Here is a 26,917-nt window from a genome sequence, read left to right as displayed (position 1 = left end):
TCATTACAAATATGGGCCGCTGTTTCCAGCATAGTCAGCTTGTTTTTTTTTTTGCCCATAGAACGGAAAGAAGCTTTCAAGCTATTTACAGTTTGTTTACTTAGTTCATGAAATTGCAGAATAATTGCAAGTATTTATATTTTAACTGTTAACAAAAAAACAAATCATATTTTAAAACTCAGTTTGCAAAGGTAAAATTGCTTGCTCCTGAGAGTACTTAATGTATAACTAAATCAAATTGTGTAAGAATTAAATATTTTAATCTTACTGTGGTGTTACTGCTTTTCCTGTACCGCTATAGTTAAGGTTGACTTAGCTCTTCTGTTATAAATCCCTAGTTTGTACTCAGATTTTTGGCCTTTGCTAAATTAATTCACTTACAAAGTTAAATTGTTGCTTTTATCATTACATGCACTAGAGGGTAGTTTTAGACTACCTTTTGGTGCCTTTTTTTCTGTTTATTAAGTATTGAGAATCAAACAGATTCTTTTTCCTCAGGGTACTAGAGATGCTGAAACAGATGGACCTGAGAAAGGAGATCAAAAAGGCAAGGCTTCTCCATTTGAGGAGGACCAAAACAGAGATCTTAAACAAGATGATGAGGACTCTAAAATAAATGGCAGAGGTTTGCCAAATGGAATGGATGCCGATTGCAAAGATTTTAAGTAAGATTTTTAACTTTTTCAAGAAGAAAAACATAATCTGTTTTAGGAGTTATTACAGTTAGTTGATGTGATTGATTTAGACGGTTTTCCAACTTAGGGTTACTTTATTTTCTTTGCACCTTGTGTTAATCTGGATGAGTTTTTTTTTTTTTTTCTTCATAAAATTAGTTATGAGTCATTAACAATTTTCAAAATCTTATATAAAACAGGGTGTTATGTTGGAAGAGTAATGTTAGAAGCTTCTATTTTTATCTACTATTAACTAAATTAGAACTTTTTTCCTCTGCTAATTAGTGAATTATAGGTATAATATTTTTTCGTTTTCCTCAAATTGGGCTTACGTACATTCCGCTGGAATTTTTCTCTTGTATTGCTGTATTAGCTACTTTGCTATCTCCTGCCACTTGATTTTTCTCATCTTAGATATATGAGTCAATATTAGCTTAAGAACCAGTGTTTTTTCTTAATACTATACAAAATGTGCTAATACATAACTACTTCTTCAAATAGGAAATAGTTAGCTTTTAAGCTTTGAATTCTTGAATACTCTCTTTAGGTGTTTCTAGCAGATAAATAGGTTTTCTTTTAGTCATTGGTTTTAAATGAAGCACAGCACACTTTTCTGTAGGCGCTTCAGGCTGACCCCTATAGTTTCCAGTTGGTAGTCAAGCTTTATCATGGAACTTTAGATAAAAGGATGGTTACTTGATGCATTTTATATTTCTGTACTTTCTGCCTTCATGTAACAGAGCAGAATAATAGTCTGTTAAAGTACCATTCCATCTCTTCCTAGTGCAAAAAAGCATCCAAAACCAGTAAACCTCTTTTGACAAAAAAAAAAAAAAAAAAACATCTGGTGTTCTTTATTTAGAATGTTTTCCCAGTTTTGCTTTTCTGCTACTTAGTGAAGGTCAGGCATATAAAACTTAGTTGAATATATATTTATAATTGAAGTGTTAATATACCATTAACTATAGCAAGAAAATAGCACCACTGATAGCACAATATTTCTGTTTCTCTGCTTTTGCTGTATTGAGTTGTTTTATGTGAAAGGTTATTTCTCCTTTTTAAACATTAATATGAATTAGTATTTTTTTGTTCCATTAGGTTTTAAATACGTGTTTGAAAGTACTAATTAAATATAATATCAGTTACTATTTGACATGTGAAAACACTTCCGAAAAATATATGTGGCTATATGGTCTCCTTTTCAAGTTTATCACTAAAATTTGTCATAACATTCATTCATATATATTTATATATTCATATATATGTGGAATAAAACTGAACTGAAATGAATGACTTTTAGAACCATTCCACCATTTTGAATTGACTAACTGGAAAGAAATCCTGTTTGTTTTGTTTTTTGTTTGTTTTTTCTTAAATGTTTCAAGTGAAAAAAAAAACAAACAAACAAACCGTTGAACTGTTGTTCCCACCAAGGTAGGTATGGCTAAAGGCAAAATTTGAAATTTGAAATCTAATATTGCAAAGACAGTGATTGAATTAGAAATAGCATGAATGTTTAAATGACTAGTGGTCTGTTCGTAAAATTAAAGAATTACTTTTTAAACTACTCTGTATATGATGGCAAACTTATGCTGGTATGGAACACCTTAAATTTAGGGGCTGTTAGGTTTGATGGGACAACTGGTGTTAAGGCAATTTCCACTAAATGTCGTTTGATTTGAATGTGCTGTGAATGCATGGTTTCTCAGAGCAGGCTCCTATATAAATTGTGCAGAAGAGAGGATTAAGTTAGGATTACAAACAATGTGAAGAGAATGTTAGAAACAGGAAGGATGTTGATGCAAAGAGAAACCGATAGTGAAATTTTAACTCAGTATTGATGAATTTCTTGGGAAAACTAGAGTAGTATGACAGACCGATGGTGGGCTTTATTTTGTTTTTATAGAATTTTTGTTTGTGTATGTTCTGTATACTTTTAAGTTTTGTAAAATTTCTATGTTTATACTTCTTTTGCTGATACAGGGCTTTCTTTCATGAAGGCAGTCTCCTTGCTTGGCTGCTACTCACTTTCTAGCTCCCTCTTTCTCTCTTTCGGTTATTTTAGCTAGAACTACCCAGTCATACACTCATTTTCATTAAAGAAACAGACTAAAAAGATAAAAGGAAAGATAAAAGAAAAAAATTTTAAAAGTTATAGTCATATTTTAGCCTTTTGTGTTAGTTTAGATTTCTTTCAATAATGAAAACCATACCTGTGATTTCTGGTAGGTTTTTTTTTTTTTTTTGATAGAGTTTCCTTTTGAACTTTGTCATATTTGCTATCTAAATTTAATAGTCTGTTTTTCATACTTATTTTTTTTGTGTATGATTTTAGACAACAGTCTCAGGAAGTATAGTCCTAAATTGTAAAAACTTGTCTTACCTGTGTAATTGAGTTATGTAATTATGCTATTCAAATTGAGGAAAGTAATGATACTAAAACTACTGAAACTGTCTTAAGTAGTTACTAAATAGGAAAAATGTGAGAAATGGAATAATTGATGGCTCAGTAAACTTTAATTACGCTTTATATTTGGGGACCATTTGGCTTTTCAGACTTTACCATTTTACCCTTTGACTTGATACTTTTACTCATAGTGCTTTTCTGTCTTTATTTAGTCGTACTCCTGGAAGTCGTCAAGCCTCTCCAACTGAAGTAGTTGAGCGCCTTGGCCCCGGTACTAATCCCCCAGAAGGATTGGGTCCTCTTCCTAATCCGACAGTTAATAAACCACTTGTTGAAGAATTTTCAAATCCTGAAACTCAGAATCTGGATGCCATGGACCAAGTTGGTCTGGATTCCTTACAGTTTGACTATCCTGGTAATCAGGTACCCATGGACTCTTCAGGAGCTACTGTAGGCCTTTTTGACTACAATTCTCAGCAGCAGGTAAAACATGCTTGTTTAAGGAAGCTCCTTAACAATTTAGGAGAAGTAGTTTTTGACACTTAATGCATTATTGATTAGAATATCATTTTTGTTAAGAAAGGTCTGCAGAGAAGTGTTTTAAATAATCACAGATTTCTGATAAGAATTGCAGTGTTTTGGTATTAATCTTTGTATTAATTGTTTTCCCGGATAGCTCTTTCAGAGGACTAATGCACTAACAGTTCAGCAGTTAACTGCAGCTCAACAGCAGCAATATGCATTAGCAGCAGCTCAGCAGCCACATATAGGTAAGTCTTTATAAATAAAATTACTCTTTTTGTTAAAGTATATAAAATGTTTCCTTTTTCATTCCTTGAAATAAAATGTCTTGGTAACATTTTGTTAACTTTCCAAAACACCTTTGAGGTTAGTAGTAGTAGTAGATTACATATCAAGGATTGATTAATGGGGGGAATTGTTTTTGATTATTTGCTTCATTGGTTAAATATCTGTCTGTAATTTGGGCCAGCAAAGTGGTTTAGTAGGTTTGTCACAAAGTTTAATGGCCCAAATTTAATGTTAATCCCTAGGATCTATGTTGAAGGTGTTGCTCCACAGGTTGTCTTCTGACCTCAACATGTGTACTGTGGCATGAAAACACATACACACATACATTTTGAAATGTGAAAATCTATACTTGATAAAAGTTGTTAGTCCCTCAGATTTTTTCAGTGAATAGGTGAGAATCAAATGTCCAGAAATGAAATGTTACTGTTTATATCTACTAGCCAGTCAAAATGATAATTTTTAAAATTATTCAAAAACACAAATCCTAAGAAATTTTCTTTAAAATTATTAACATGTTTGTTTGTTTGTTTGTTTCTTCAAGACAGGGTTTCTCTGTGTAGCCTTGGCTGTACTGGAACTGACTATAGACTAGGCTGGCCTCTGACTCTCAGAGATCCACCTGTCTCTGCCTCCAAAGTGCTAAGATGAAAGCATGTGTCACCACTGTGCAGTAACTTTTTTGTTTGTTTGTTTTGGTTTTTGGTTTTTTTAAATTAGGGTTTCTCTCTGTAGCCTGGCTGTCCTCGACTTGCCTTGTAGACCGGGATGGCTTTGAACTCACTAAGGTCATTCTGCCTTTTTGTCTCTGAGTGCTAGGATTACAGACATGCACCACCTCCACCAGCTCCAGCAACTTTTTTGACATCTAGTTCTATCTAATGTGAATTAACTCACCCATAAGTTTATTACTGATAAAATTTAAATTTAGTACATGTTTTGTTGTCTGTATTAGGTTTAGTTAGTTTTGTCTTTGTTTCTTGTTTTTCCTACCATTTACACATCTTTACTGTTTATTAATATAGATAAATCCTGCTAATAGCTGTTTTATTTTTCCTCTCAGCTCTGAGTTTAAATATATTTTGGGGATTCATTTGTTTGAAACTTGAAGTTTTGGTTTTGATATTTGTCTCAGAAAAATGAAACTAGGAAATTAGTAAAAAACGAAATATAAAATGGGGATTTGTTCAGCTATATTAAGACAGTACTTATGGTGATTAAAAGTATGGCATTGGCTTAAGAACATTGGTGGATAAATACGTTAATAAACAGGTGTGTGTTTAGGGAAGGCTGATAGCATGAATTAAGATCTTTTAAAAATTATTTATTGTGTAGTGTATATACATACAGAAGTAGGGGCGTAAGTTTTTGCTAGGCCTGCCAGCAGGCACTCTTACCCACTTTTAATACCCTTGAAACCCAACTTGTTATATAGCCAAGAATGACCTTCTGTTCATCTTGCTTCCACTTCCCAGTGCTGAAATTATAGATGTGTACCACCATGCCATATATCAATTTCAAAGCATAATGGCTATTTGAAAAAAGCTGGAGATGATTGAATCTCTTTTCTTGGATTGAAAAATTTAAATTAAAAAGTAAGAGTTATGAAATATTGTCACATTTTGCCTTATTGATAGTAAAAGAACCATAAATTAAAGCTGATTTGCGTAGTTCACTGGTTTACTTTAGATTGGTAGGTGACAACAAAGTTTGATAGGTTCCTCCTTTGGTAAGTTGTAAATACCATAAAATTTTTTGAAGAAACACACTTTAAAAAGTAAATTCTAGCTTTTCGGTTTCTTTTTTAGTGGCTTATGTAGAGTATCAATACTTGCACATAATTTTCTGTTCCTATAATAGTTAAAGCCATAATATATAAAACTAGGAGGAACCTAATTTTAGACTTTATTATTGTGTATGTGTGTTCATTCCTGTACACGCACAGGTGTGTACATGAGTGCCCAAGGAGGCCAGAATTATCAGATACACCTAGGCTGGAGTTACAGGCAGTTGCATCTGTCCATGAAATTGTATGTGTTGCAGTCTATCTTAGAAACCCTGTCTCAAAAAGAAAAACAAACACTCATCTTCATTCTGTATCATTTAAAGTTGGGTCTCCTTATCTCTTTAAATGTATTTAATTTTAAATACATTCATTTTCATTATTTCCTTCCCTTTTCAATTAGTCTTACTTTCCAGAAGAGAGTTTTGTCAGTACATTTTTCAGCAACTGGCAAAGAGTGTATTTGGTAATTGTCAATGCCTAGACATTCCTTCTCTTTTGATAATACTGAAAATGCATAGTTTTCTACCCTTTTTTGGCTTTTTACCTAATCCATATGGGCTTATATTAAGTGCAGAAATCAACTTAATAGTCAGAAAGATACTTAAAGTTTCTCTCTTTTAAATTCTTGTATCACCTTGAGGACAAAGTCTGAACTGCTTGGGATGAACCTGGAAATTCTTGATGAATCTTCTGGGTATAGTTCAGTTATTCTGTCAACCACTCAACAAAGTTTGATAGGTGTTATTTTCTGCATTAATAGAACACATTTAACTGTATTCTCATTGGTAATTTACTTATTTTTGTATCATCCTCACTGAAGTCTTAGCTTAGTCATCCTTAGAGATTGAGTGAGACCTACAGAACAGAAATCTACACCTGAGCACTGTATTTATTGGGAGCTGACCCTGTACATTTATTTTATACTTTAATATCATACATTTCATAGATGTGTTAACTGACATTGTATAGTTATTCTATACTTCTAGTATCATTTCATGTATTTAGTATCTACAGAAGTTCCATAAACCCACTGGTGTTACATCTGTTGTGTAAATAGGGGTTACTCAATAAAAGTTTGACCCCATATCAGATGCTGTCCCACCCCAGATTCAGAATAGAGATGTTTTTACCTAGTGAGGAGATATTTTACATTTCCATTTACTATTTCTCACCCTTTTAAATATAGCTGGTGTGTTCTCAGCAGGCCTTGCTCCAGCTGCATTTGTGCCAAATCCATATATCATTAGTGCTGCTCCTCCAGGGACCGACCCGTATACTGCAGCAGGACTGGCTGCAGCAGCAACATTAGCAGGTAACTTATTCATAATCCTTGTTCCTTGTTAGGAATTTGGTTTTAATTTTGATGTAAGCGGGTTTTTTTTTTTGGGGGGGGGGGGATCTACGAGCAGTTTGAAGTTTCTCTGAGAAACTTATATATTGTCCATAATAGACTGAAATTTTCAGGGAGTTAATCTTTCAATTATGCTATTACAGGGCAGCAACATTGCAACAATAACTTTGTCATCTCTACGTGTAGTTGGTTTATATTTCTAGTTTGTAGTTTAGAAATCCTGCAATGTGAAACATACATCTTCATTTAAATAACCAATCTCAATACTCTCAAAACAAAATGATATTTCTTTTCAGAAAATAATCTGGAGGTAGGTGAAATTCTTGAAGAGAATACATATCTAAAGCATTTCTTAAGCTTTACAAGCAATCCTGGGGTACAGTATGGAAGGAATTTTATTGAAAGTTATTCTTCAAGCCAAAGCTATATTAATTGCTTGGGTAAATTAAGGAAAATGTACATGCTTGTCAGATGCAGTCTTATTGACAGAACAGTTTGTTGGTCTTATGTAAAATCATTGGGGAAGTTTGATTTAAGTTGAATTGGCTACAAATACAAAAATTCAGTTCTTAAACATGGTTTTATTGATTATAGAGGCAAGAATGTGTTATTGTCATTCTTGGGTTCACTGGCATGAATCTGCTGGTGGACTAACTTTGAAAGTGTTACTGGTACTTCTGACTTTCAAAGATGAAATGAATACCACCAGTTAGTATTTATGACTGTTGGACAGTCCACCATTTTGTGGAGATTGACAGTTTTCAAATCTATGACATTATTTTAAAAAGTTGGAGAAAAAAAGCTATTTTCACATTCTTATTTGCTGCCTAAACTACTACACTGAAAGAAAGCTTTTGATGTAGAAATCTGTACCATGTGATTCCATAACACATGCAGTTTTCTGATGCCATTTAACTAGATATTAGTATGTTAATGTTATACACAGGATGTATATTTGTGTGTGTGTGTGTGTGTATGTATGTATGTATATATACATGCATGTATGTGTATGTGCATATGTATACAAACATTTACCCACAGGACTGAAAGAAGCAACTTCAGGAAGTCATTTAATGCATCCTATAAAGTTAACTTAGGCCTTTGATTATCACAGTGACTATAAAGTAGAAGTGAAGTATAAGACAGAAAATACAAGTTTGCTGGTTTTTTGGTTAGCCATGATATAAAAGAATAATGTAAAGGAACAGATAAAAATAATTCAGTATTGTATGTGATTTGATCCAAGATGTCCAAAGTGTCAAATACTGTAGTTTTAATATCTAATTAATATTTTTTAAATATTAATAGATTTTGTATTGCTCTTTACGTTAAATCTCCAGGATCCTAATGTACTTATAGAGCACATATTGATTAGGACTCTTGCTCAGCAGCCACACTAATTTCTGCCTATGTTGAATAGAGTGGATCCTGGTAGTTTGACTGAGTTTGTTTTTACACTGTATTACTTCTTTGCATTTTTTTTAATGTGTTCTGACATTCTTCACCATAGGTTGTGTTTAAATCGCTATATTTAGAAATATAGTTTGCTTTTAACTTCGTAAGAGCTTTTAATGTGAGTGAGTTGGTATTTATGCCAGGCTTTATTTTCTTCTAAAATACTTTTAAGTTGAAAATAGTGAAATTGGGTTTTTAAAGTAAACAAGTTAATTGCCCTAATTTGATTTGATGTGGCACCAGCACGTTTGTTGTGGCTGTCAGAAATCAGGATATTTACTTATTACCTTTTTGGTGGAACTTTTTTGCTCTGTATAAACTATTTAATCAAATATCTGGAATAAAATAAATCAGAAGCAGTTTTCTGTTTCTCCTAGTTTGCCTTCCTTTACTCATATTTTCTTTGCTTGAATCATCTAGTTCTTGTCTTGACTACCTAGTCTCATTTCTCTGACCACATAAACACTGGTGTCTCAATGTTTATTTTTATATAACTCTGAGTTGCTTGTAAGGATGGTGACTCATTCTATTTTAAATAGGAAAAATGTCTTTAAACTAAAGGCTTACATTTTATATACTGTTCGTTTCTTGCAAGCCTGTTCCCTAGTGTTCTTACACACTAAAAATTAAAATTTTTTTTAAATAAAAAATATTCTTCTGAATTAATGAATTCTTAAGTGTTACAGTTTTATGAGCTAATGTATCACAATGTTACTTGTGTCTATACTAGGTAGACACAAGTAACATTGTCTAACATCACAAGTAACATCAGTCTAACAATGACTGCCGTACATTGGCAGTCAGTGCATGCGAGTATGCAACCGTTGGTTCATGGGTAGGTGGCCTTGAGTTTTGCTTCAAGTCTATTCAGTAAGGCCATGGTGTCATGCACACTCTTTGGTAATCAGTACTAAGCTGGATATGGTGATGGTACAAGTACTTGGAAAGCTGGTGCAAGACATGAGTTTGAGACCAGTTGGCTACAGACTGGGACTGTCAATTTAACAAAGACAAACAAATCCATACCTGAATGATATGTCTTAATGTCTTAATAGAATCAGAAAAAGATTGTGGTATAAGTGTGCAGAAAGATTATAAAGTTATAGTCAGCTTTTAAACTTTTATAGTCTTATGATTGTCTCCTTTTATAATTTAATGGTAACTGATCTATATAAAATCTAGTGATTTTTTTTTTTTTTTTCTTTTGGTGGGCTGTGTGGGGTTTAGGTCCTGCAGTAGTTCCACCTCAGTATTACGGTGTTCCATGGGGGGTGTATCCAGCCAATTTATTTCAGCAACAAGCTGCAGCTGCGGCAAACAGCACAGCCAATCAGCAAGCAGCATCACAAGCTCAGCCTGGACAGCAGCAGGTAGGCCTTTGTTCATGAAATAATAGCCTCAGGATTTTTTAAATTCTTCGAGTGTTTGGCATTTAAAAGATGTCTTGTTTCCTCAAAGCATGGTGCTTAGTATATTATTAATGCACAACTACTTACTTTTATTATTTTAATTTTCTGATCATTATTTAAAGGTTTGATGTGACCAGACCTTGGTTGCAAACACCTTATATCACAGCAGAGGCAAGTGGATCTCTATGGGTTTGAGGCCAGCTTGGTCTATAGAGCTAATTCCAGGAATGCCAAGATGACACAAACAGAACTCTGTCTCAGAAAAAAACAAAACAAGGTTTCTTGTGTTCTATTTGTTATTTTGTTTTCTTCAAATATCTAGCAATTTTAAAGTTTATTTTTATCACTTCTGAAAAGTGATAAAATGCCTGAAGTGCTAATGCTAATATGCCTGAAGTGGTGAGTGTCTTTAATCGCCATCACCACCAGGAAGCTGAAGCCAGCCCATCATGATTAGTGAGGCCTTGTTTCAAGAAACAGCAAAAAATACTTAAATTTTTTTTTTTATTCTTTGAGAAAGGGTTTCTCTGTGTATCCTTGACTGTCTTTGGACTTTCTTTGTAGATCAGGCTGGTCTCGAACTCACAGAGATCCGCCTGCCTCTTCCTTCCGAGTGTTGGAATCAAGGACGTGTGCTACTATGCCCAGCTCAAAAAATATACATTCTTGATATCCTTATCAAAGAGCTTGCTCTTTCATTTGTCTTCAGATGTTTAAGTTGTTACATAATATTTTGTTTAGTAAAGGGAGACATATTTAAATGCATTATATTTTTAATCAACTAAAGGTGAGGCATTTTCACTACAAATTACCTTTAATTACTCAAAGTATTAATTAGTGGAGTTTTTTTGATTGGGCTTTACTATATAGCCTTCGAGGGCCTTAAACTCACAGAGATACTACTCCTAGCTGAGCCTCCATAGATAATATTTGAAAGGGCTTGAAATAAAATATTCCTGATAAATGTAAGCACAGTGTTGATAAATAAGAATTCTGGCTGCTATTTTCATCTTATTTCTACAAAGGCAACTTTATAAGTACCTTGTTGCTTACTTGCTAACTAGTTTTTGCTATGAATTTTATTTAATATTTTCTAATGCTATTTTTATATAGTGCTCTGTGTAAGCTATAATTTAGCTCGGCCTTTAGTATATCATATAGCATCATTTAATAATTTACCTTTTAACCTGTGTCTTTGGCCAGGTGTGTTGTGTGTAAACTTCGAATGAATCCACTGCCCTTAATTATTTGTATATTTGTAAAATATATTATTAATTTAATCATGGCTGTATTTTATTTAAGAGCGCTCTACCTTTTTTTTTAAGTTACTTTGTTATTTTTCACACTAAGGTTTCATATTTAAATGAGGTTTTTTGTTTGTTTTGCTAAAGTTTCTCGAATTTCAATTTTATTTTATTTTATTTTATTTTATTTTTGTGAGTGTTTTTTTGTTGTTGTTTGGTGTTTTGGTTGGTTCAGTTACTTACCATCACATTATCATAAAGACAAATTAAGTATCTCAGGTTTCAATTTGCAGCCTTAGAAAATAATTTAAACAGACTAGTCCTCCAGTAAAGCATAACCATGAGAAGTAACTTTTATCCAAAGACCTAGAACCTCCATGCTGCTTTATAGTTTTCAAGAACCAGTAGTGTTGTTTTAATGGTAAAAATTATTTATTACTTGTCAGGAAAAATCTACAGTTCATTCTTTAAAGAATATCTAAAATCTACTTGTGATAAGTACATAGTTGCCTTAAGATGGTTTGTTACTATATTGATTTTAACAGTCATTTCTCCTTTCTAGGTTCTTCGTCCTGGAGCAGGTCAGCGTCCTATTACTCCCAGCCAGGGCCAGCAAGGGCAGCAAGCAGAGTCACTTGCAGCAGCTGCGGCTGCAAACCCAACTTTGGCTTTTGGTCAGGGTCTTGCTGCAGGCATGCCAGGTATATAAGTAGTTTGGGGAGGTGGCATTTGCTTGCTTGGGTGATTCGGGGTGGGGGGAGGCCCAGATTTTTAGTATTGTGCATACTATATTGGGATTACTATATTTACTTAGAATGCATGTGAAAGTGTTAGTCTCAATGATAAATTATTTATCTCAGCATAGTTCGTTAACATGAACTGAATTTGTCTGAATCCATTTTGCTATTATAATTTTACTCTGTCTTTGCTCCTGCATGGTTGTGATAAATATAGCTCAGAACTGCTGTTGGTCTAATTTGGCATGTTCCATGTTTTAAAACTTACTAAGAGCATGCATGTTAGGTGGTTGTTAAGGTTTCTATAGGTAATTATTAAGCTCTTGTCATTGTGTAAGGCAAACCTCAACCTGAATTTCAGGAAAGAATTAAACCTTATTGGCCTCAAATATCTATTATTAACTTCTTCCCTATGCCTCTGGAGCAGTGTTTATTATGTGCCACCCCTTGGAAAACTAAAAAAAATTGTCACATGAGTCATTTTGTGTTTTTTGGTTCAGAGGAGGAATTCCTTGAGAAGCTGCTTAGAGGTGAACTTTCCTGTATTTTTAAGTAAGGTGAAAATGTTGTCTTCCTCACACACAAGCCTACAGTAAAGCTGAATGCCTGTGTGAGAATCTTTACAAATAGACTCTTAGCAATCTGAACAGTTACCTGTTCAGATTATATTTTGAAAAAAATTTAAACTTTTGGAAAAGGGGTTGAGACAGGGTCTCACTATGTAGCTGTATCTGTATCTGTCCTAGAACTCACTATGTAGACCAACTGGCAACTAACTCACAGAACCTTTTAAAAAATATTTATTTTCAGCCAGCCTGTGGTAGTGTGTACGCCTTTGATCCAACATTTAGGAGACAGAGGCATGCAGATCTCTGAGTTCAAAGTCAGCCTGGTCTACAGAACAAGTTCCTGCAGGATCAGCACTACACAGAGAAACCCTTGTCTCAGAAAAACAACAACAACAAAACCCTATTTTTACTTTGCATATGTCAATTTATTTATTTATTTTTTGCCTACGTGTGTGTGCTGGATCCCTTGAAAATTGTCATAAGCTGCCATATATGTGTTGGGAACTAAACCTGTTTTCTTTACAAGAGCGCTCCTAGCCTCTCAGCCATTTCTCCGGCTCCCATATTTTAGGATTTTAAAGCAATGCTTGCAGTGAAGGGAATGTTGATAATGAGGTATTGATCTAAAATTTACATGATAAGCTTTTTCTTTACAGTGTTGTAATTCATTTCCCCTAGTCTTTCTAGCCTCTCTCTTCATAACTGACCATATGGTGACATTTTTTAATTTTTAGTTCTTGTAGCCTGTAGCTTCTGCTTTAAGGAAAGAACTCATTTCATAATCTGTAAGAAAAAGACTGATAAAGGAACCTCCATAAAAATTTTGAGAATAGGGCTGGCTCAGCATTTAAGAATATTGTTCTTTCAGAGGGACACATGTTTAATTCCTAGCACCCACATAGAATCTCTCAACTGTCTGTAACTCCAAGATTACACCTTCATGCAGACACCATGCAGGCAAAATACCAATAAAAGTAAATTATTTTACCTTTTAAAAATATATTTTAGAATACCTTAGGTGTATTTTTCCATGGTCAGTATTCAAAGGTTTGGTAGTAATAGGATGAAATAGTTGACAAAACACCAGTATAAGGGAAAGTAAATATTCATATTTTATGTTCTAAAGTGTTTTCATTAATAAATACTCGTTTTGATGTTATCTAGGCTATCAAGTACTAGCTCCAACTGCCTATTATGATCAGACTGGTGCCTTAGTGGTTGGCCCTGGAGCAAGAACTGGGCTTGGAGCTCCAGTACGATTAATGGCTCCAACACCTGTCTTAATTAGTTCAGCAGCAGCACAAGCTGGTAAGTGCAGCTGGCCCTTTTTAGAGATTATAGATACTTTTCTGGCGTTCAGTATATTTAAATTTTTTTTCTGGGTAGTTTCAAGATGCATCTGAAATTTATTTTGCAGCAGCAGCAGCAGCAGCTGGAGGAAATGCAAGTAGTCTTACAGGCAGCACAAATGGTCTGTTTCGGCCAATTGGCACTCAGCCACCACAGCAGCAGCAGCAGCAGCAGCCGAGCACTAACCTGCAGTCTAATTCATTTTATGGGAGCAGCTCTTTGACTAACAGCTCCCAGAGCAGCTCTTTATTTTCTCACGGACCTGGCCAACCTGGAAGTACATCTCTTGGCTTTGGAAGTGGTAGCTCTTTGGGAGCTGCTATAGGGTCAGCTCTCAGTGGATTTGGCTCATCAGGTAAGTTTGTTTTTAAAACAAGTGTACTTTGCTAAGTTTACTTGAGGTATTTGAGTTTTAATATAAAGAGTTAAACAGTAATAACATAGTGTAGAAGGGATAGGAATAAATTATGGGACTTTTAGGTTAATTTTGTAAAATTTCTGTTAATCTTTCAGCCATTTATAAATGTTTAGTTCATTCCAGCAGTCATGCTCCTCTGCCCCAGCTTTTAAGAATTTAGTTCTAAATATTACTAATCACTAGCTCTTCCTTATTCTCCATAATGTTGGAAGAAGTAAATACTTGGCCATCCTAACATTTGGATAATTTTAAACAAACGTAGTCATTATTGGGTTGTACATTCTTACTAGGTTTGGGTAGCTGATTATGGTTTTCTATATTTGGTCTTATTTAAATAAATATATGTTGAATCCCTAAACAATCCCATAAGAAACTACAAGTATACTTAAAATTATTTAGCTTTTTTTTTTTTTCATTAAAATTAGTGTAATAGATTGTCTCTTACTTGGAATAAGAAGTCATAATTTTAAAACAGCCTTACATTAGGTAAGGATAGCTTACCCTAATTCTGTTGATATGATAGATAGCTTTACAAGAGGCCACATATATGAATTTGGACTTCAAAGGATTTTTTTTCCCTAAAATCTAAAATTCTTAACATTTGTATTTAATATTCTAGAATCCCTAATCATTTTCCCTCAGTTTTCTTTCCACTTGAGCTTCTTTTCTGATGTGGAAAATGACAATGGATCTGGGGGTGTAGCTCAGTTGGTAGAATGCTTGCCTAGCATGCACAAAGCCTTAGGTTTGATCTTTAGTACAACATAAACTGGGTGTGGTGGTGCAAGTTCATAATTCCAGTTACTTAGAGGTAGAGATATAAGAATCAGAAGTTCAAGGTCATCTTTTGCTTGAGACCAACCTAGCTACTCGAGGCCTTGTCTCACTCTCAGAAAAAAAAGAAAATGGCAAAACTAATGCAGTGCTAGTTATCAGATGCTTGCCATTTTCTTGATGTGTCTTCAGAACTAATATTAATCTTTGTAGTAAGAATGACCTAGAACAGCCGTAAACTTGTAGGAAATGAAAGGCACTTTCAGTTCCAAGAAATATAATAAAGGAATGCCATACTTGTCTAATAAAATTTCCTAAATAATGAGCACACCTTAGGGCAAATCTGGTGGATTTGGAGATTGTGTTCACTCTTTAAATTTTTTTTTTCTTCATTTTATTTTATGTGTATGGGTGTTGTACCTGCATGTATGTCTTTGCACCACAGGTGTGCAGTGCCCTCGGAGGCCAGAAGAGGGTGTCAGACCCTCTGGGACTGGAGTTATTGTTGCTTGTAAGCTACCATGTGGATGCTTGGTTTAAAACCTGTGTCCTCTGGAAGAGCAGCTGGTGATCTTAGACACTGAGCCAACTCTCCCGCCCAATCCTTTAAATTTTCTGCTTATTTCATTCCTTTTGGAGTTGATTGTTTTTATGTCCAGATAATGATGCACTCCCTTGAAGATGCATTCTTTGATTCTAGTACAATTGAGCCATTATCCCCAAAGAATCTTAAATATTTTAGCAAAACTGATAGAACATACAGCTTAACTTAGAAATATCCTGGACAAAACTAGTTGCTAAACTACAGATATTGTCCCTTTATAATCCGGGGTGGGAAACACCTTTGATAACTCCATATTCTTTAATACATGCTATTGATGCTCTAGTACAGATTTGTAGCTCATTCTACTCGGTTCTTCTCAGATTCCCATTTGTCCCAGAGTTAGGAATTATCTCTTACCTTAAGGCACTGGTCTCAGAACTAACCTTCATGCCTCACTTACTTTTGAGCATCACATGCTGAATTCTGATGCTTGGCCTGGGAAACAGCAATTTTATCTTGCTTTTAGAAACTTTGGGACTAGGCATATACTTCAGGGTTAGAGTGGTTGTCTAGCTTGTGTTAGGCCCTGGACTCAATTCTTAGTACCATGTAAAAATTAAATAAAATATTTAAATTAGAAAATAAAAATAGGGAGCATTATACTTAGCACTTTTAACTGCCTCTAAATAGTCAAATTTCATGTTCTCTAATTTTTTGGACATTTTGTAAGAGTCTATTCAAGTGCTATACATATGTACTGCCATGTCACACAATTGCACATGTAAGTGGAAGCTAGCATACATAGTTGTCTGTTTGTACATAGATTTTCTTACCATATAGTTTTATTTTTGAGTAGTATTGAACACCCCAATTTATAATACACTTGGCCAGGAAGCGGTAGCTACTGTAATGTAACAATTAAACCTTTCTTTCTATAATCTGTTATTTCTAGAGTGATATTTTACTTGAAAGCGTGATTAATATTTTATGCATAGTTGATGATTGAGTAGTGATTCCAGCATTTGTCTACCTTCTTAGTATTTTAGATAATTTTTTTATCAGTGTTGCAGGTAATTAACGCACAGAACAAAATTTAAAGAGCTTTATATTTTGAAGTAACTAATGAATTTTTTAAAACAGATTTATCTTGATTTTTCTTTTTTGGAGGAATATATTGCGTGTATCATAACCAGTTTCTTTTGATTATTTGCAAAAGGAATGATAATGCTGCTGTACTCGATTGAAAGCTGTTTTTTTCCTTAGTTAAATTCCTTAGTAAAATAAATAGGAATCTTAGATATAATATGTAATGTACATTTCAAGTCATCACTTTGACAGTGTCCTTTTAAATTAGCATATTTGATATAGCAATAATTGATAATTTTGCCAATACCAGCTCAAAAGATTTATTACATTAAGGCTTGAGTTTTACTATTGAAGTTCATGTAGCTTTTTTGGTGAATCTTAGCTATCATATATAAAGTCTTAAAATGTGAAAATTTCCATGAAACATGACCAGTGTTTTAAAAACTGCATTGGATGCTATGAAAGTAAAATACTACATTATAATCTTTTGCCTGGTGCAGTGTCATAAGCTCCCTCCCTTCTTTTCTGCATAGGTAATTGAATTTGACAAGACCAGGATAATCGTGGTTCCTATCTGTTACAATCTCATCTTAGTTTACTTATTATGTTCTCTAGTTTTCTTTAATCCATACTGGGTATGATGTACTTAATACGTGTGTGACTTACTTATATATATGACTTGCAATATAAAACCAAGATTTAATAGGATTTACAATTCCTTGGAAAGAATTGCCATATTGGTCCGAATATAGAGCTTGTAAGGGGGTTAAACATATTTGTCAGGTTCAGAAATGTTACATGGCTGGGCAAAGGTGGTGCACACCCAGCACTCAGGCAGAAGCAGGCACTTATCTAAGCTCAAGGCCAAGCCTGGGACAGAGTGCGTTCCAGGAAAGCCAGGGCTACACAGAGAAACCTTGTCTTAAAAACCCAAAAAAGAAAAAAAAGAAATGTTACATGAAATTCTCTAGTATATAAAAAGTATTTGGTTAAAAGAGACTAATACTTTAAAATAAGAAGGAAATTTATTTGAAAATACTGTTTATAAGTAAGTCTTTAGATAGGGTTTTGGCCATCCCTTTTCTTTACTCAATACAGGATTTGATTGTCTGCATGCATGCTACGTGCATACATGCATTGTCAACATGCAAGCCAGATCTTGGATTGTTCTTCTGAGCATGTACTCAGAGCTAGTTCAGGGATGGGGGAACTTTTAGCTTGAATAAGGAGCTCAGGAGGCCAGTTCTAGAATCTTAAGAAATGACAGGTCCTGAGGGAGGGTTAAGAAGAAAAGATGTGGTTTTGGTTTGGTCTAGTAAAGAGAGACATTGATTTTCCAAGAGAAAGTTTGGTGGTTGGGGATTTTTATTTAACAAGTTATGTGAACAACACTGAGAAGTTAGCACCAAATGTATTTCATAACCAACTAGTAATATTCGGGCCAATATGGACTTAAAGGGCTTCATTTTGAACTCAGCTGAAATCCAAATAAGATATGACTGGTGAGGGAAATTTATGAATAATCTATTTATTAAGATAATCTTTTTTTGGCATTGAGTTGAAATTAAAAAAAAATAAAATAAAAACAGGTGCCAGACATTAGGAAAAGACCAAAGCAAATATTATTTGAATTTAATCTTTACTCTGCCCTAAAACCGACAACTTTGCAATTCAGAGTTTATAAATCATACCAGGGTATTAAAGCACAGTAATCATGTGTTGGTGGTAAAATATATATATGTGAAATAATGAAACATGACTGTTCTGTTAAGGATTGCTTATTTATGGGGTGCATTTATACCCTTTTATGATTAATAAGTTGTTATATATAGTTATCACAGTAATTATCTTCTCCATAATGTTTCTAAAAATAATTATTGTGATCACTTCTGTTATTGCCCAGCAAGAGTTGGGGATAGGTTTTATTCAGTTAACACTGTATGTAATTAGGGTTTTTTTTATTTCTTCTTCAGTTGGCAGTTCTGCAAGTAGTAGTGCCACAAGGAGAGAGTCTCTATCTACTAGCTCTGACTTGTACAAAAGATCTAGTAGCAGCCTAGCACCCATAGGGCAACCATTTTACAATAGTCTGGGATTTTCCTCCTCTCCAAGTCCAATAGGCATGCCTCTGCCAAGCCAAACTCCAGGACATTCACTTACGCCACCGCCATCACTTTCATCACATGGATCCTCATCCAGTTTGCATTTAGGTAAAAAAAAAACCCAAAACCCTTTTTTTTGTATGTATACATGTATGTGTGTTTGTGTGTGTGTTTATAATATATGTAAAATATTGAATGTTGGATAAAACATGCCAAATTGCTTTTGCTTTTAGATACTAGCCTTTTGAAAAAGTTCTACTTTCCTGAAATTCAAAGTGAGGGTCTAATATACAGTAAGGTAAAGACCCTCTTTTGTATCTTATGTTCTTTTTATGACATACAATGGTGTGTTTTTTCTTGTCTGTGCTTTTGATTTGTGTTCTAGAGCATCTGAAAAGTCAACTATATACATGATAGTGAAAGAAATTTTAATAACAAGTTTTTGCACACCATAAGAAAACAGTTATATAGTAATGGGATATAAACAATATAGTTTAGTACAGCGTTGGCCATTTTACCACGAGGTTATACCAGAGAGTATCAGTTAATGTGTGTGCATTAGAGAAGTTGATAGACTTCTTTTGAATATGTTAAAGGGAAAAAAAAGTGTTTTGAGCATGGTGTATTCCTAAAGGTGAAGCATTTAGAACTTCTATTTTTATCTTTAGTTAAAAATTGTCCTCACCTCCAGATTATTAATTGGTGGTTACCCTTTATTTCTTTCTAGGAAGCATTTGTCCGTAAGAAAATCAATATATTTTGGAGGATTTTTAGACATCACAGGCTGTATATGAATCCCTATTATAAAAAAAATATTCTGCCAGTAAAATTAGGCTTCAATTTTTTGTGATTTTTAAGTACAACTGAAACTAAACAATTCTGTTGCTGGCTTTATGTGTTTGAAAAATGTTTAACGTATCTTGTGATTTTTAAAAAGTAACATTGTTATTTATTATAAACAGACTATATATGTTAGTAATCCCCTTTTACTCTCCCAAGTATATGGGTATATAACTTTTTTTTCATTTGATAGAGTAAATGTCTACATAACAAAGGTATTTGTTGGCAGTGATCATTAATTCATGTTTCATGGTGAGCTATGTTTTTTTATTTTAAGACTCTAGTCCTGCATCCCAAAACCTGAAATTTTTGCTCTTTTAATTATGTTAAATATGTTTCAATTAGTTCATTCATATGGAGTCCTGAGGTTTGCTTTGAAGCACTATTTATAGCCTTAGCAAACTTACCTAGTTTATGGCCTTAGCCTCCATTGTCAACTGTCTTAATAACAAGAGCTCTTTCGTTTCTTCTATTGTTTCCAGACTTCCCTGCTCTTAAGACATGCCTTTGAAATATATGCAGAAGTTTAGCACATAAGAACCATAAAAATGAGCCTGGTGTGGTGGTGCACGCCTGTAATCCTAGTACTCAGGGAGACAGAGGCAGTTCTCTGTGAAGGAGGCCAGTCCAGGACAACCAAGGCTACACAGAGAAAAAACCCTGTCTGGAAAAACTGAAAAACAAAACAAAACATAAAAATTCCGGGCACACAACTTTAATCCTGGGCAGAGGCAGATGGATCTCTAAGTTTCAGGCAAACCTAGTCTACAGAGCTAGTTCTAGGACAGCCAGGGTTACACAGTGAAACCCTGCGTTCAAAAACCAAAAGGGGAGAAGGGAAGAACCATCAAAACAGGTGTAACCTGGGATGGAGAGATGACTCAGAGGTTAAGAGCACTAGCTGTTCTTCCAAAGGTCCTTTAGTTCAATTCCCAGCAACCACATGTTGGCTTGTAACCATCTATGATGAGATATCTGGTGCCCTCTTCTGGCCTGCAGGCAGAATACTGCATAAATAATAAATAATAAATCTTAACAAACAAAACAAAACAGGTGTAGCCCAATAGTTTTGTGTTTGTTAAACTTATATTTGTTGTGTCCTGTCATCTTTTCATAGGTAAGTTGCAGATCAGGTTTTGTTAACTGTTAATGCGTGTGTTTGTTTGCTTAGAGCCTGTATAAATAGACTCATTCTATATAACTTCCTAAAAAATTGAAGTGACTTTTTAGTGGTCTGTAATTACATTACAATCCAGATGTGTTTCTCTCTCTCTCTTTTTTTTTTTTAGACAGTAAGGAATTTGGCCCAATTACTTAGAGGAGGATTTTTAGTCGGTTGTGGGACATAGTAACATCTGAGCAAGAGTTCTGTGTTAATGGCCTAGCACTGCTGTACGCAAAGCTTCAGCTGGGAATCATGTTCAGAGTCATTTCTGGTTGCAATTAGTAATTACCTGTATTTTCTTCTTTGTAAGCTCCCAGTTTTTTGTAATTTTTAACAAATTATTTCTTACCAAATTGAAAATAATTCAGATTTCATGAATTTATTATTCTTTATAAAAACTGTATTCATGAAAATAATATAGTCTCTATTTTCCTATGATTGAATTGTGATGCAAACCTTCTATCTTTTGTGACATAAGAGGTATTTATATTTTGAGACAGGGTGTGGCTATTGAGGTGTGGTTGACCTAGAATTTGCTGCATAGAGCAAGCATTAACTAGAATTGCTTTACTAGACTGGTTGAAATTCATTCTAGGTTGTTGGCCAAGATTTGAAGTAATAAATGTACAACTGTTATAGTTATCTGTGATTCTTGGAATTAGCACTCTCGAAGTTCTTAATGAGACTTTAACTTTAAAATCCAGCTCTCCTTTTGGTTTTGCTGGCTGTTTAAATTCCACTGAGACTGCCAAAAAGCAACAATATGCTTATAAAAACTATTTTTTTTCAAAGAGTAAATATTTGATCAACAAATATAGAATTGCTAGTCACTTTTATTGGAGAACTATTTTGGTTCATAAGTTTTGAATATTTTTAAAATTTAAAAAAAACCTTGGATTTAGAACCTGTATTTTTTAATATATTGAATTTAGAATGAAAAATTAATCTTAGCCTTTCAATATGTAGTATAAAACCAGATTTCTTTTTCTAAAATACTATAACCACAACATTGTTATACTTTGATTTCTTATTGACTGATTTTCTTGGTTGGCTTATTTTGTTTGAGTCACAGTCCAAATGCATTGATTGCCTTTGTTTAGTTTACTTCATTTATAGTTTTTTCTTGTTTTCATTCATTTGTTGAAGAAATTGTCTTGTTGAATTTCTCACATGCTCGAGTTTGCCGATTGCTTCCCATACAGTGGTAAGCTTGTACCTACATCCTGGTGTTTCCTGTAAGTGGAGTCCTATCTAGAAGCTTGGTTAGGTAGTAAGTGGGCTGTTAAGGCTTCTTCTGGCAAGATGTGATTCTGGGTACTTTGTGTCTTGTTACACTGTATCAAGATATGTATGGTTGTCTCCTTTATGAGATTGCCAGTCTAGTGTACGTGATGGTGATGCTTATAGCCAACTTATGAGCATTACCTAAAATATTTCTGCAGGGCTTTCAAAGTGGTGTAGCTTCAATATTATCATCCTTTTACATGCACTGTAAATTCTCTACGGTGAATTTTCCTTTGTAACTTCTAGTTATCATAAAAGGCCATTCCTATAGTGCTTAGGATAATGTATCATTTTTATTCTCTAACTCTCATAATAATTAATTGATATCTAGTTTTGAACCAAAAGTTATACTATTTCTGGCCACCTTAGATCAATTCTGTCTCACTACTTTTTAGGTGAGGGAAAGGTAATCTTGTATGTAGCCCGGGCTAACCTCAAACTTAATATGAGCTCAGACTAACCTTGAATTCTTACTGCCTTGGAAGTTGTAGAATTACAGGTGTGTACCACATGTCTGTTGAGGTTCAGTGTAAAATTCTGATTGATTTTATAATAAAAGAGCATAGTATACAATCACTCTTTTCCACTTCAGTGTAGTAGTCAGTCAGTCATGTGAAATAGTATTAAACGGACTTTGTGTTTGTTGATTTTTGTTCAACTGTGTATGATCATGTTGTTGTGGGCACATAAATGGTAGACTAGGCAAAGCTATGCTGAATGGCAAGTTAGATGCATTTCGTACATTTTAGTTTACAGTGGGCTTACTAGAATGTAACATCCCAAGTCAGGGGACATCTGTATTTCACACTTCATCAGGCACATTGAGCATGTACAATATTATTTTACCTGAAACTAGACTTGGGATTCCTCTTGCATTTCTCCCCTACCCTTCTTTTAATAACCTTTAAATATGTCAGTGATTTCTTATTTGCCTAATGCTTATGCTCTTTTTATTTAGATATTTATTTGAACTTCTTAAGTATAAACACCATTTTGCATGTTAAGTAAGTAAATTAGGAGTATATTCAGTCTGGATTAGACATTTTTAGAACTCTTCTTTGCTCCTAACTAGAATGTTTTATATTGAAAACAGGTCATTGTTTACTGCTAAGATCTCTCCTCCTCCTCTTTTTTTTTTTTTTTTTTTTTTAAGGGGTCAGGGGTTTGTTTGTGTTGCTTTACTGTTCAGTAGTTATTTGGGAAGAATTGCCGACTTTGACAGGCTTATTCAGCTACTCCTTTAAGAGGAAATGTGTAACGGTGAACACATGTTGCCAAGTTGATTGTAAGGAAGGGTATGTTACATTTAAGTATGAGTGCTACTAAAAGAATAAAGCCAGGATGAAATATTTAGAAGTGTTAACTGAATAGTGTTAATCATTTTTCTTTAATACACCTTCATATTCATCATTTCATCCTTAATGTAGCCATAGCCTGGCTCAATGATAAGTCCATTTAAAATGAAGAAATTAAAGAGTACATGAGCCCAAAAGATTCATACTTATTATTGAATCAATTGAGGCCAGCCTACGGTTCTGACCTGTAATATTGTTACTTTTCTATTGTGCTGTTACTAAGGAATGGAATGATTTTAAAAGGTGTTTGAGTACTGTATTTTAACTAGCTTTATTTACACTCTCTTGGGGATTTTCTTTATTTTCCTAAGGTTTAATATATAACATCAGATGTCTAGATTCCTTAATTTATCCTTGAGATTTGCATGAGAGGTATTATCTAAGCCCCTTTAAGATTCTGGTATGTGGGGTTGGAGAGATGGCTCAGTGGTTAAGAGCACTGTCTGCTCTTCCAAAGGTCATGAGTTCAATTCCCAGCAACCACATGGTGGCTTACAACCATCTATAATGTGAACTGATTCCCTCTTCTGGCAGGTGTAAATGCAGATAGAACACTCATATACATAAAATAAATAAATCTTAAAAAAATAAAAAGATTCAGTTATGTAACTACTCCATGAAATAATATTTCCTAACCCTAGATGACCAATTCACAGACGGGTTGTAGAGCATCACATTCAGCACTCCATTTTTGTGTTTGCTAAGATACTATAGCAACAGGTCTTGAGACCTGTTTATTTGCTCATGGGAAGGTTAAACATACAGAAATGTTAAAATTGTGTTCAATAGGACAATTTATGATTGGCTTTCTGCATAAAATTTTGTTTTTATAACGGGGTCTTGTACTATGTGATTTTAGCTGTCCTGGAACTTACTCTGTAGACCAGGCTAGCCTTGAACTCAGTTTTGTTTCTGCCTCCTGAATGCTGGGAGCAAAGGCATGCACCACGATGCCTGGCTGCACATACAAATTTATTAGTTTTGCTTTTGTTGGTTTTAAGACAGAATGATTTCATTTTTGTTCTCATGATTTTGTTCATTACCCTTGGTATTAGTTATTTTTCTCATGGCTATCACCAGATAACTAAAAAGAAGCAGTAAGAGGAAAAGGGTTTATTTTAACTCACTATTTGAGGGTATAATTCATTCCAGCAGGCAAGTACTGGCATCAGGATAGTAGCTTGTTATATTTGTAATCGGGATGAAGAAAGAGATGACTAGTAATACTAATTTTTCATCCGTTTTTGTTCATTCTGTGAGCCCAGAATATGGGGTAGTGTTATCCACATTTAGGGATAGTTTTCCTCAGATAAGCCTCCCTGGAAACACCCTCACATAATAGCCTTGAGGTCTGCCTCCTAGTTGATTTCAAATCCAGTCAAAATGACAGTGAAAATTAACGATTGAATCCTTTAAGCATATCTATGACTTTGTAGTTCTAATGTTTGTGAATATTTTCTCTCTCTCTCTCTTTTTTTTTTTTATCTCAATTTTTCAATTTTACCAGTAAAGACTGGGGAGCAGAGAGGCAGAGAAAGCATCCAGGTAGCCTTCCTCCTCAGCCATTGTCACAGAAGGAATCCTCCTTCCCAGTGCAATCTCAAAAACCTCCTTCAAATTTAATATCCCTCCCTTCTACTTCCTTTGTGTATCTCTTTCCATCCTCCTGACTTCCTCTTCTCTGTGTATTTTTTCCTTAATAATCTTCTATTTTCTTCTGTCAACTGATTGCTCCTGCCTCTTGACCTATGGTTGACTTTTTTTTTTTTAATCCAGTTTACCATATTCAAACAGAAATCTCTTGGATTAAAGGTGTATGCTAAGGCTAAGCCACACCACAGCTAAATAGCACAATAACAATAAACAAAACACAAATTTCACAGTGTAATCAAATATCCTGCACCATTTCTCCAGTTACTTTAGTTAAGATAATCACAGATTTAAGACAGAATACCTGGCTGATCTACTTCAGCAGTAGGTCACTTGAGGCACATGTTTAATACAATTTGAGCATCTTACCCAAACCTGAATCTTTATGTCCACTCAAAAGTCTGTTATTGGAATATTTCCATTCAAATTACCAGCCTAAGGATGCTCAGCATTGAACTCTACTTAAGCATTTAGAAGGTGAAGAGTTTGTAAAATGCTTGCAGCTGTGATTGGCAGTTAAGTGTCCAGTAGCAGAGGTTGCACTTTCATAACACACAGTCTTTACTGCATGTTCTATTCTGTATGAAAAGAAATAATTTTCGGTTACAGTTTCATGTCAGTGGCATACTTGATTTTTAACTCAAGGATCCCTTGTATGTTCATATAAGCCTTTAACTTTTGTCAGCCATTGTCTCCCTCATGTAGCTTCCCCCATCCCACCTTCCCTTTTTTTTCTATGTTCCATTGGCCTGAACTCTATGAATCACTACATTTTTAAATGGAAGAGGGGATTTATGGGACAAGACATAGAAAATTAAGTCTGATTTTTGTGTGTGTGTTTTAAAATTCATGTCTACCCCTGGAACATTTTGTAGAGAGCATTTGCTTTAAATTTTTATTTATTTGATTTTTTTTTCTAGCTTTGCTGACCTAATTGTTGATTATTTACTGTTGCTATTTTCCTTACTTTTTCTATTCCTCTTTCCATTTCATTTTCACCGTATTTGTGAGTTAAAAGACTGAAAGTGTTATAAAGGTACCAAATTTCTTCTACTAAATGTAAGCATTTAATGTATCAATTTCTTTTCAGATTTTTAAAGAGAAATTTATTAACTGATTTTGGAAATCTAATTGAAAAAGTAAAACCAAGAATACTCAAGATGGTCTTGAAGAACTTTATGCTGTTAAGTACCAACCCTTACACAATTGTAGCAACTAGAATTTTGACATTGGCACAGAGTACCCAAAAATAGGTGTGGTCATTTAATTACCTGATATATGACCATATATGTTGCTACTCTGATTTATAAAAAAGATAGTCTTATCAGTGAGGTGGCCTAGAAAAATAGTATACCTGAATGAGGGACCATGAACTTCGATTCTTGTTTCATTTACATACACAAACCATTTTTAAATGAAATGACTAGTTTTCAGTCATAAAATGAGACAAAAAATTTTACTTGTGCTTATTTGGTTTATTCATATATTTCTCAAAGGGTTCTTTATTTTTAATATATGTGTGAATAAATGAAAAGGATCGTCTGTGATTTTAGAATCTTAAATATATAATAAAGCATTAATTATAAATAGCAAAATTTGACTTAATATATTGTAACTTGGTAGGAAAGTGGATTTGTTATGTTGTCTTTAGACACTTTACTTGCTAGTTGTCTGTAAAATAAATAGTTTATTTCAGAGAATGTCTTAATGTTTTATTACTCATTTTAAAATTATGATTAATTGGTAAGGGTCTTTTTGATTTTAAATAGCTGGGCGTGATAGTGGGTGCCTGTAATCCCAGCACTCAGGGAGGCAGAGGCAGGCAGATTGCTGTGAGTTCAAGGCCAGCCTGGTCTACAAAGCAAGTCCAGGACAGCCAAGGCTACACAGAGAAACCCTGTCTGGAAAAA

At 34.1% G+C, this 26,917-nt stretch overlaps 1 protein-coding gene across 9 annotated transcripts in view; it reads left to right on the top strand.

Moving 5' to 3' along the window:
• Pum2 (pumilio RNA binding family member 2) overlaps positions 1-26,917 on the top strand; it is a 71,508-nt gene that overhangs the window by 31,338 nt on the left and 13,253 nt on the right. For 3 of the 9 annotated variants that reach the window (XM_055625842.1, XM_055625835.1, XM_055625864.1), the window contains exons 5-13: positions 499-665; positions 3,294-3,564; positions 3,758-3,851; positions 6,861-6,986; positions 9,708-9,850; positions 11,696-11,834; positions 13,604-13,747; positions 13,857-14,144; positions 18,585-18,821. In XM_055625842.1, coding sequence (XP_055481817.1) covers positions 499-665; positions 3,294-3,564; positions 3,758-3,851; positions 6,861-6,986; positions 9,708-9,850; positions 11,696-11,834; positions 13,604-13,747; positions 13,857-14,144; positions 18,585-18,821 — 1,609 coding nt within the window. The remainder of the gene's footprint in view (positions 1-498; positions 666-3,293; positions 3,565-3,757; positions 3,852-6,860; positions 6,987-9,707; positions 9,851-11,695; positions 11,835-13,603; positions 13,748-13,856; positions 14,145-18,584; positions 18,822-26,917) is intronic. The other 6 variants (XM_055625896.1, XM_055625855.1, XM_055625882.1 and 3 more) reach the window with 4 other exon arrangements.

The sequence above is a fragment of the Psammomys obesus genome, unplaced genomic scaffold (assembly GCF_907164565.1).
Source record: "Psammomys obesus unplaced genomic scaffold, mPsaObe1.curated_primary_1811, whole genome shotgun sequence".
NCBI classification, from domain to species: Eukaryota; Metazoa; Chordata; class Mammalia; order Rodentia; family Muridae; genus Psammomys; species Psammomys obesus.
The sequence above is the reverse complement of the archived record's forward strand: the minus strand, read 5'-3'. Positions and strand labels throughout refer to the sequence as shown.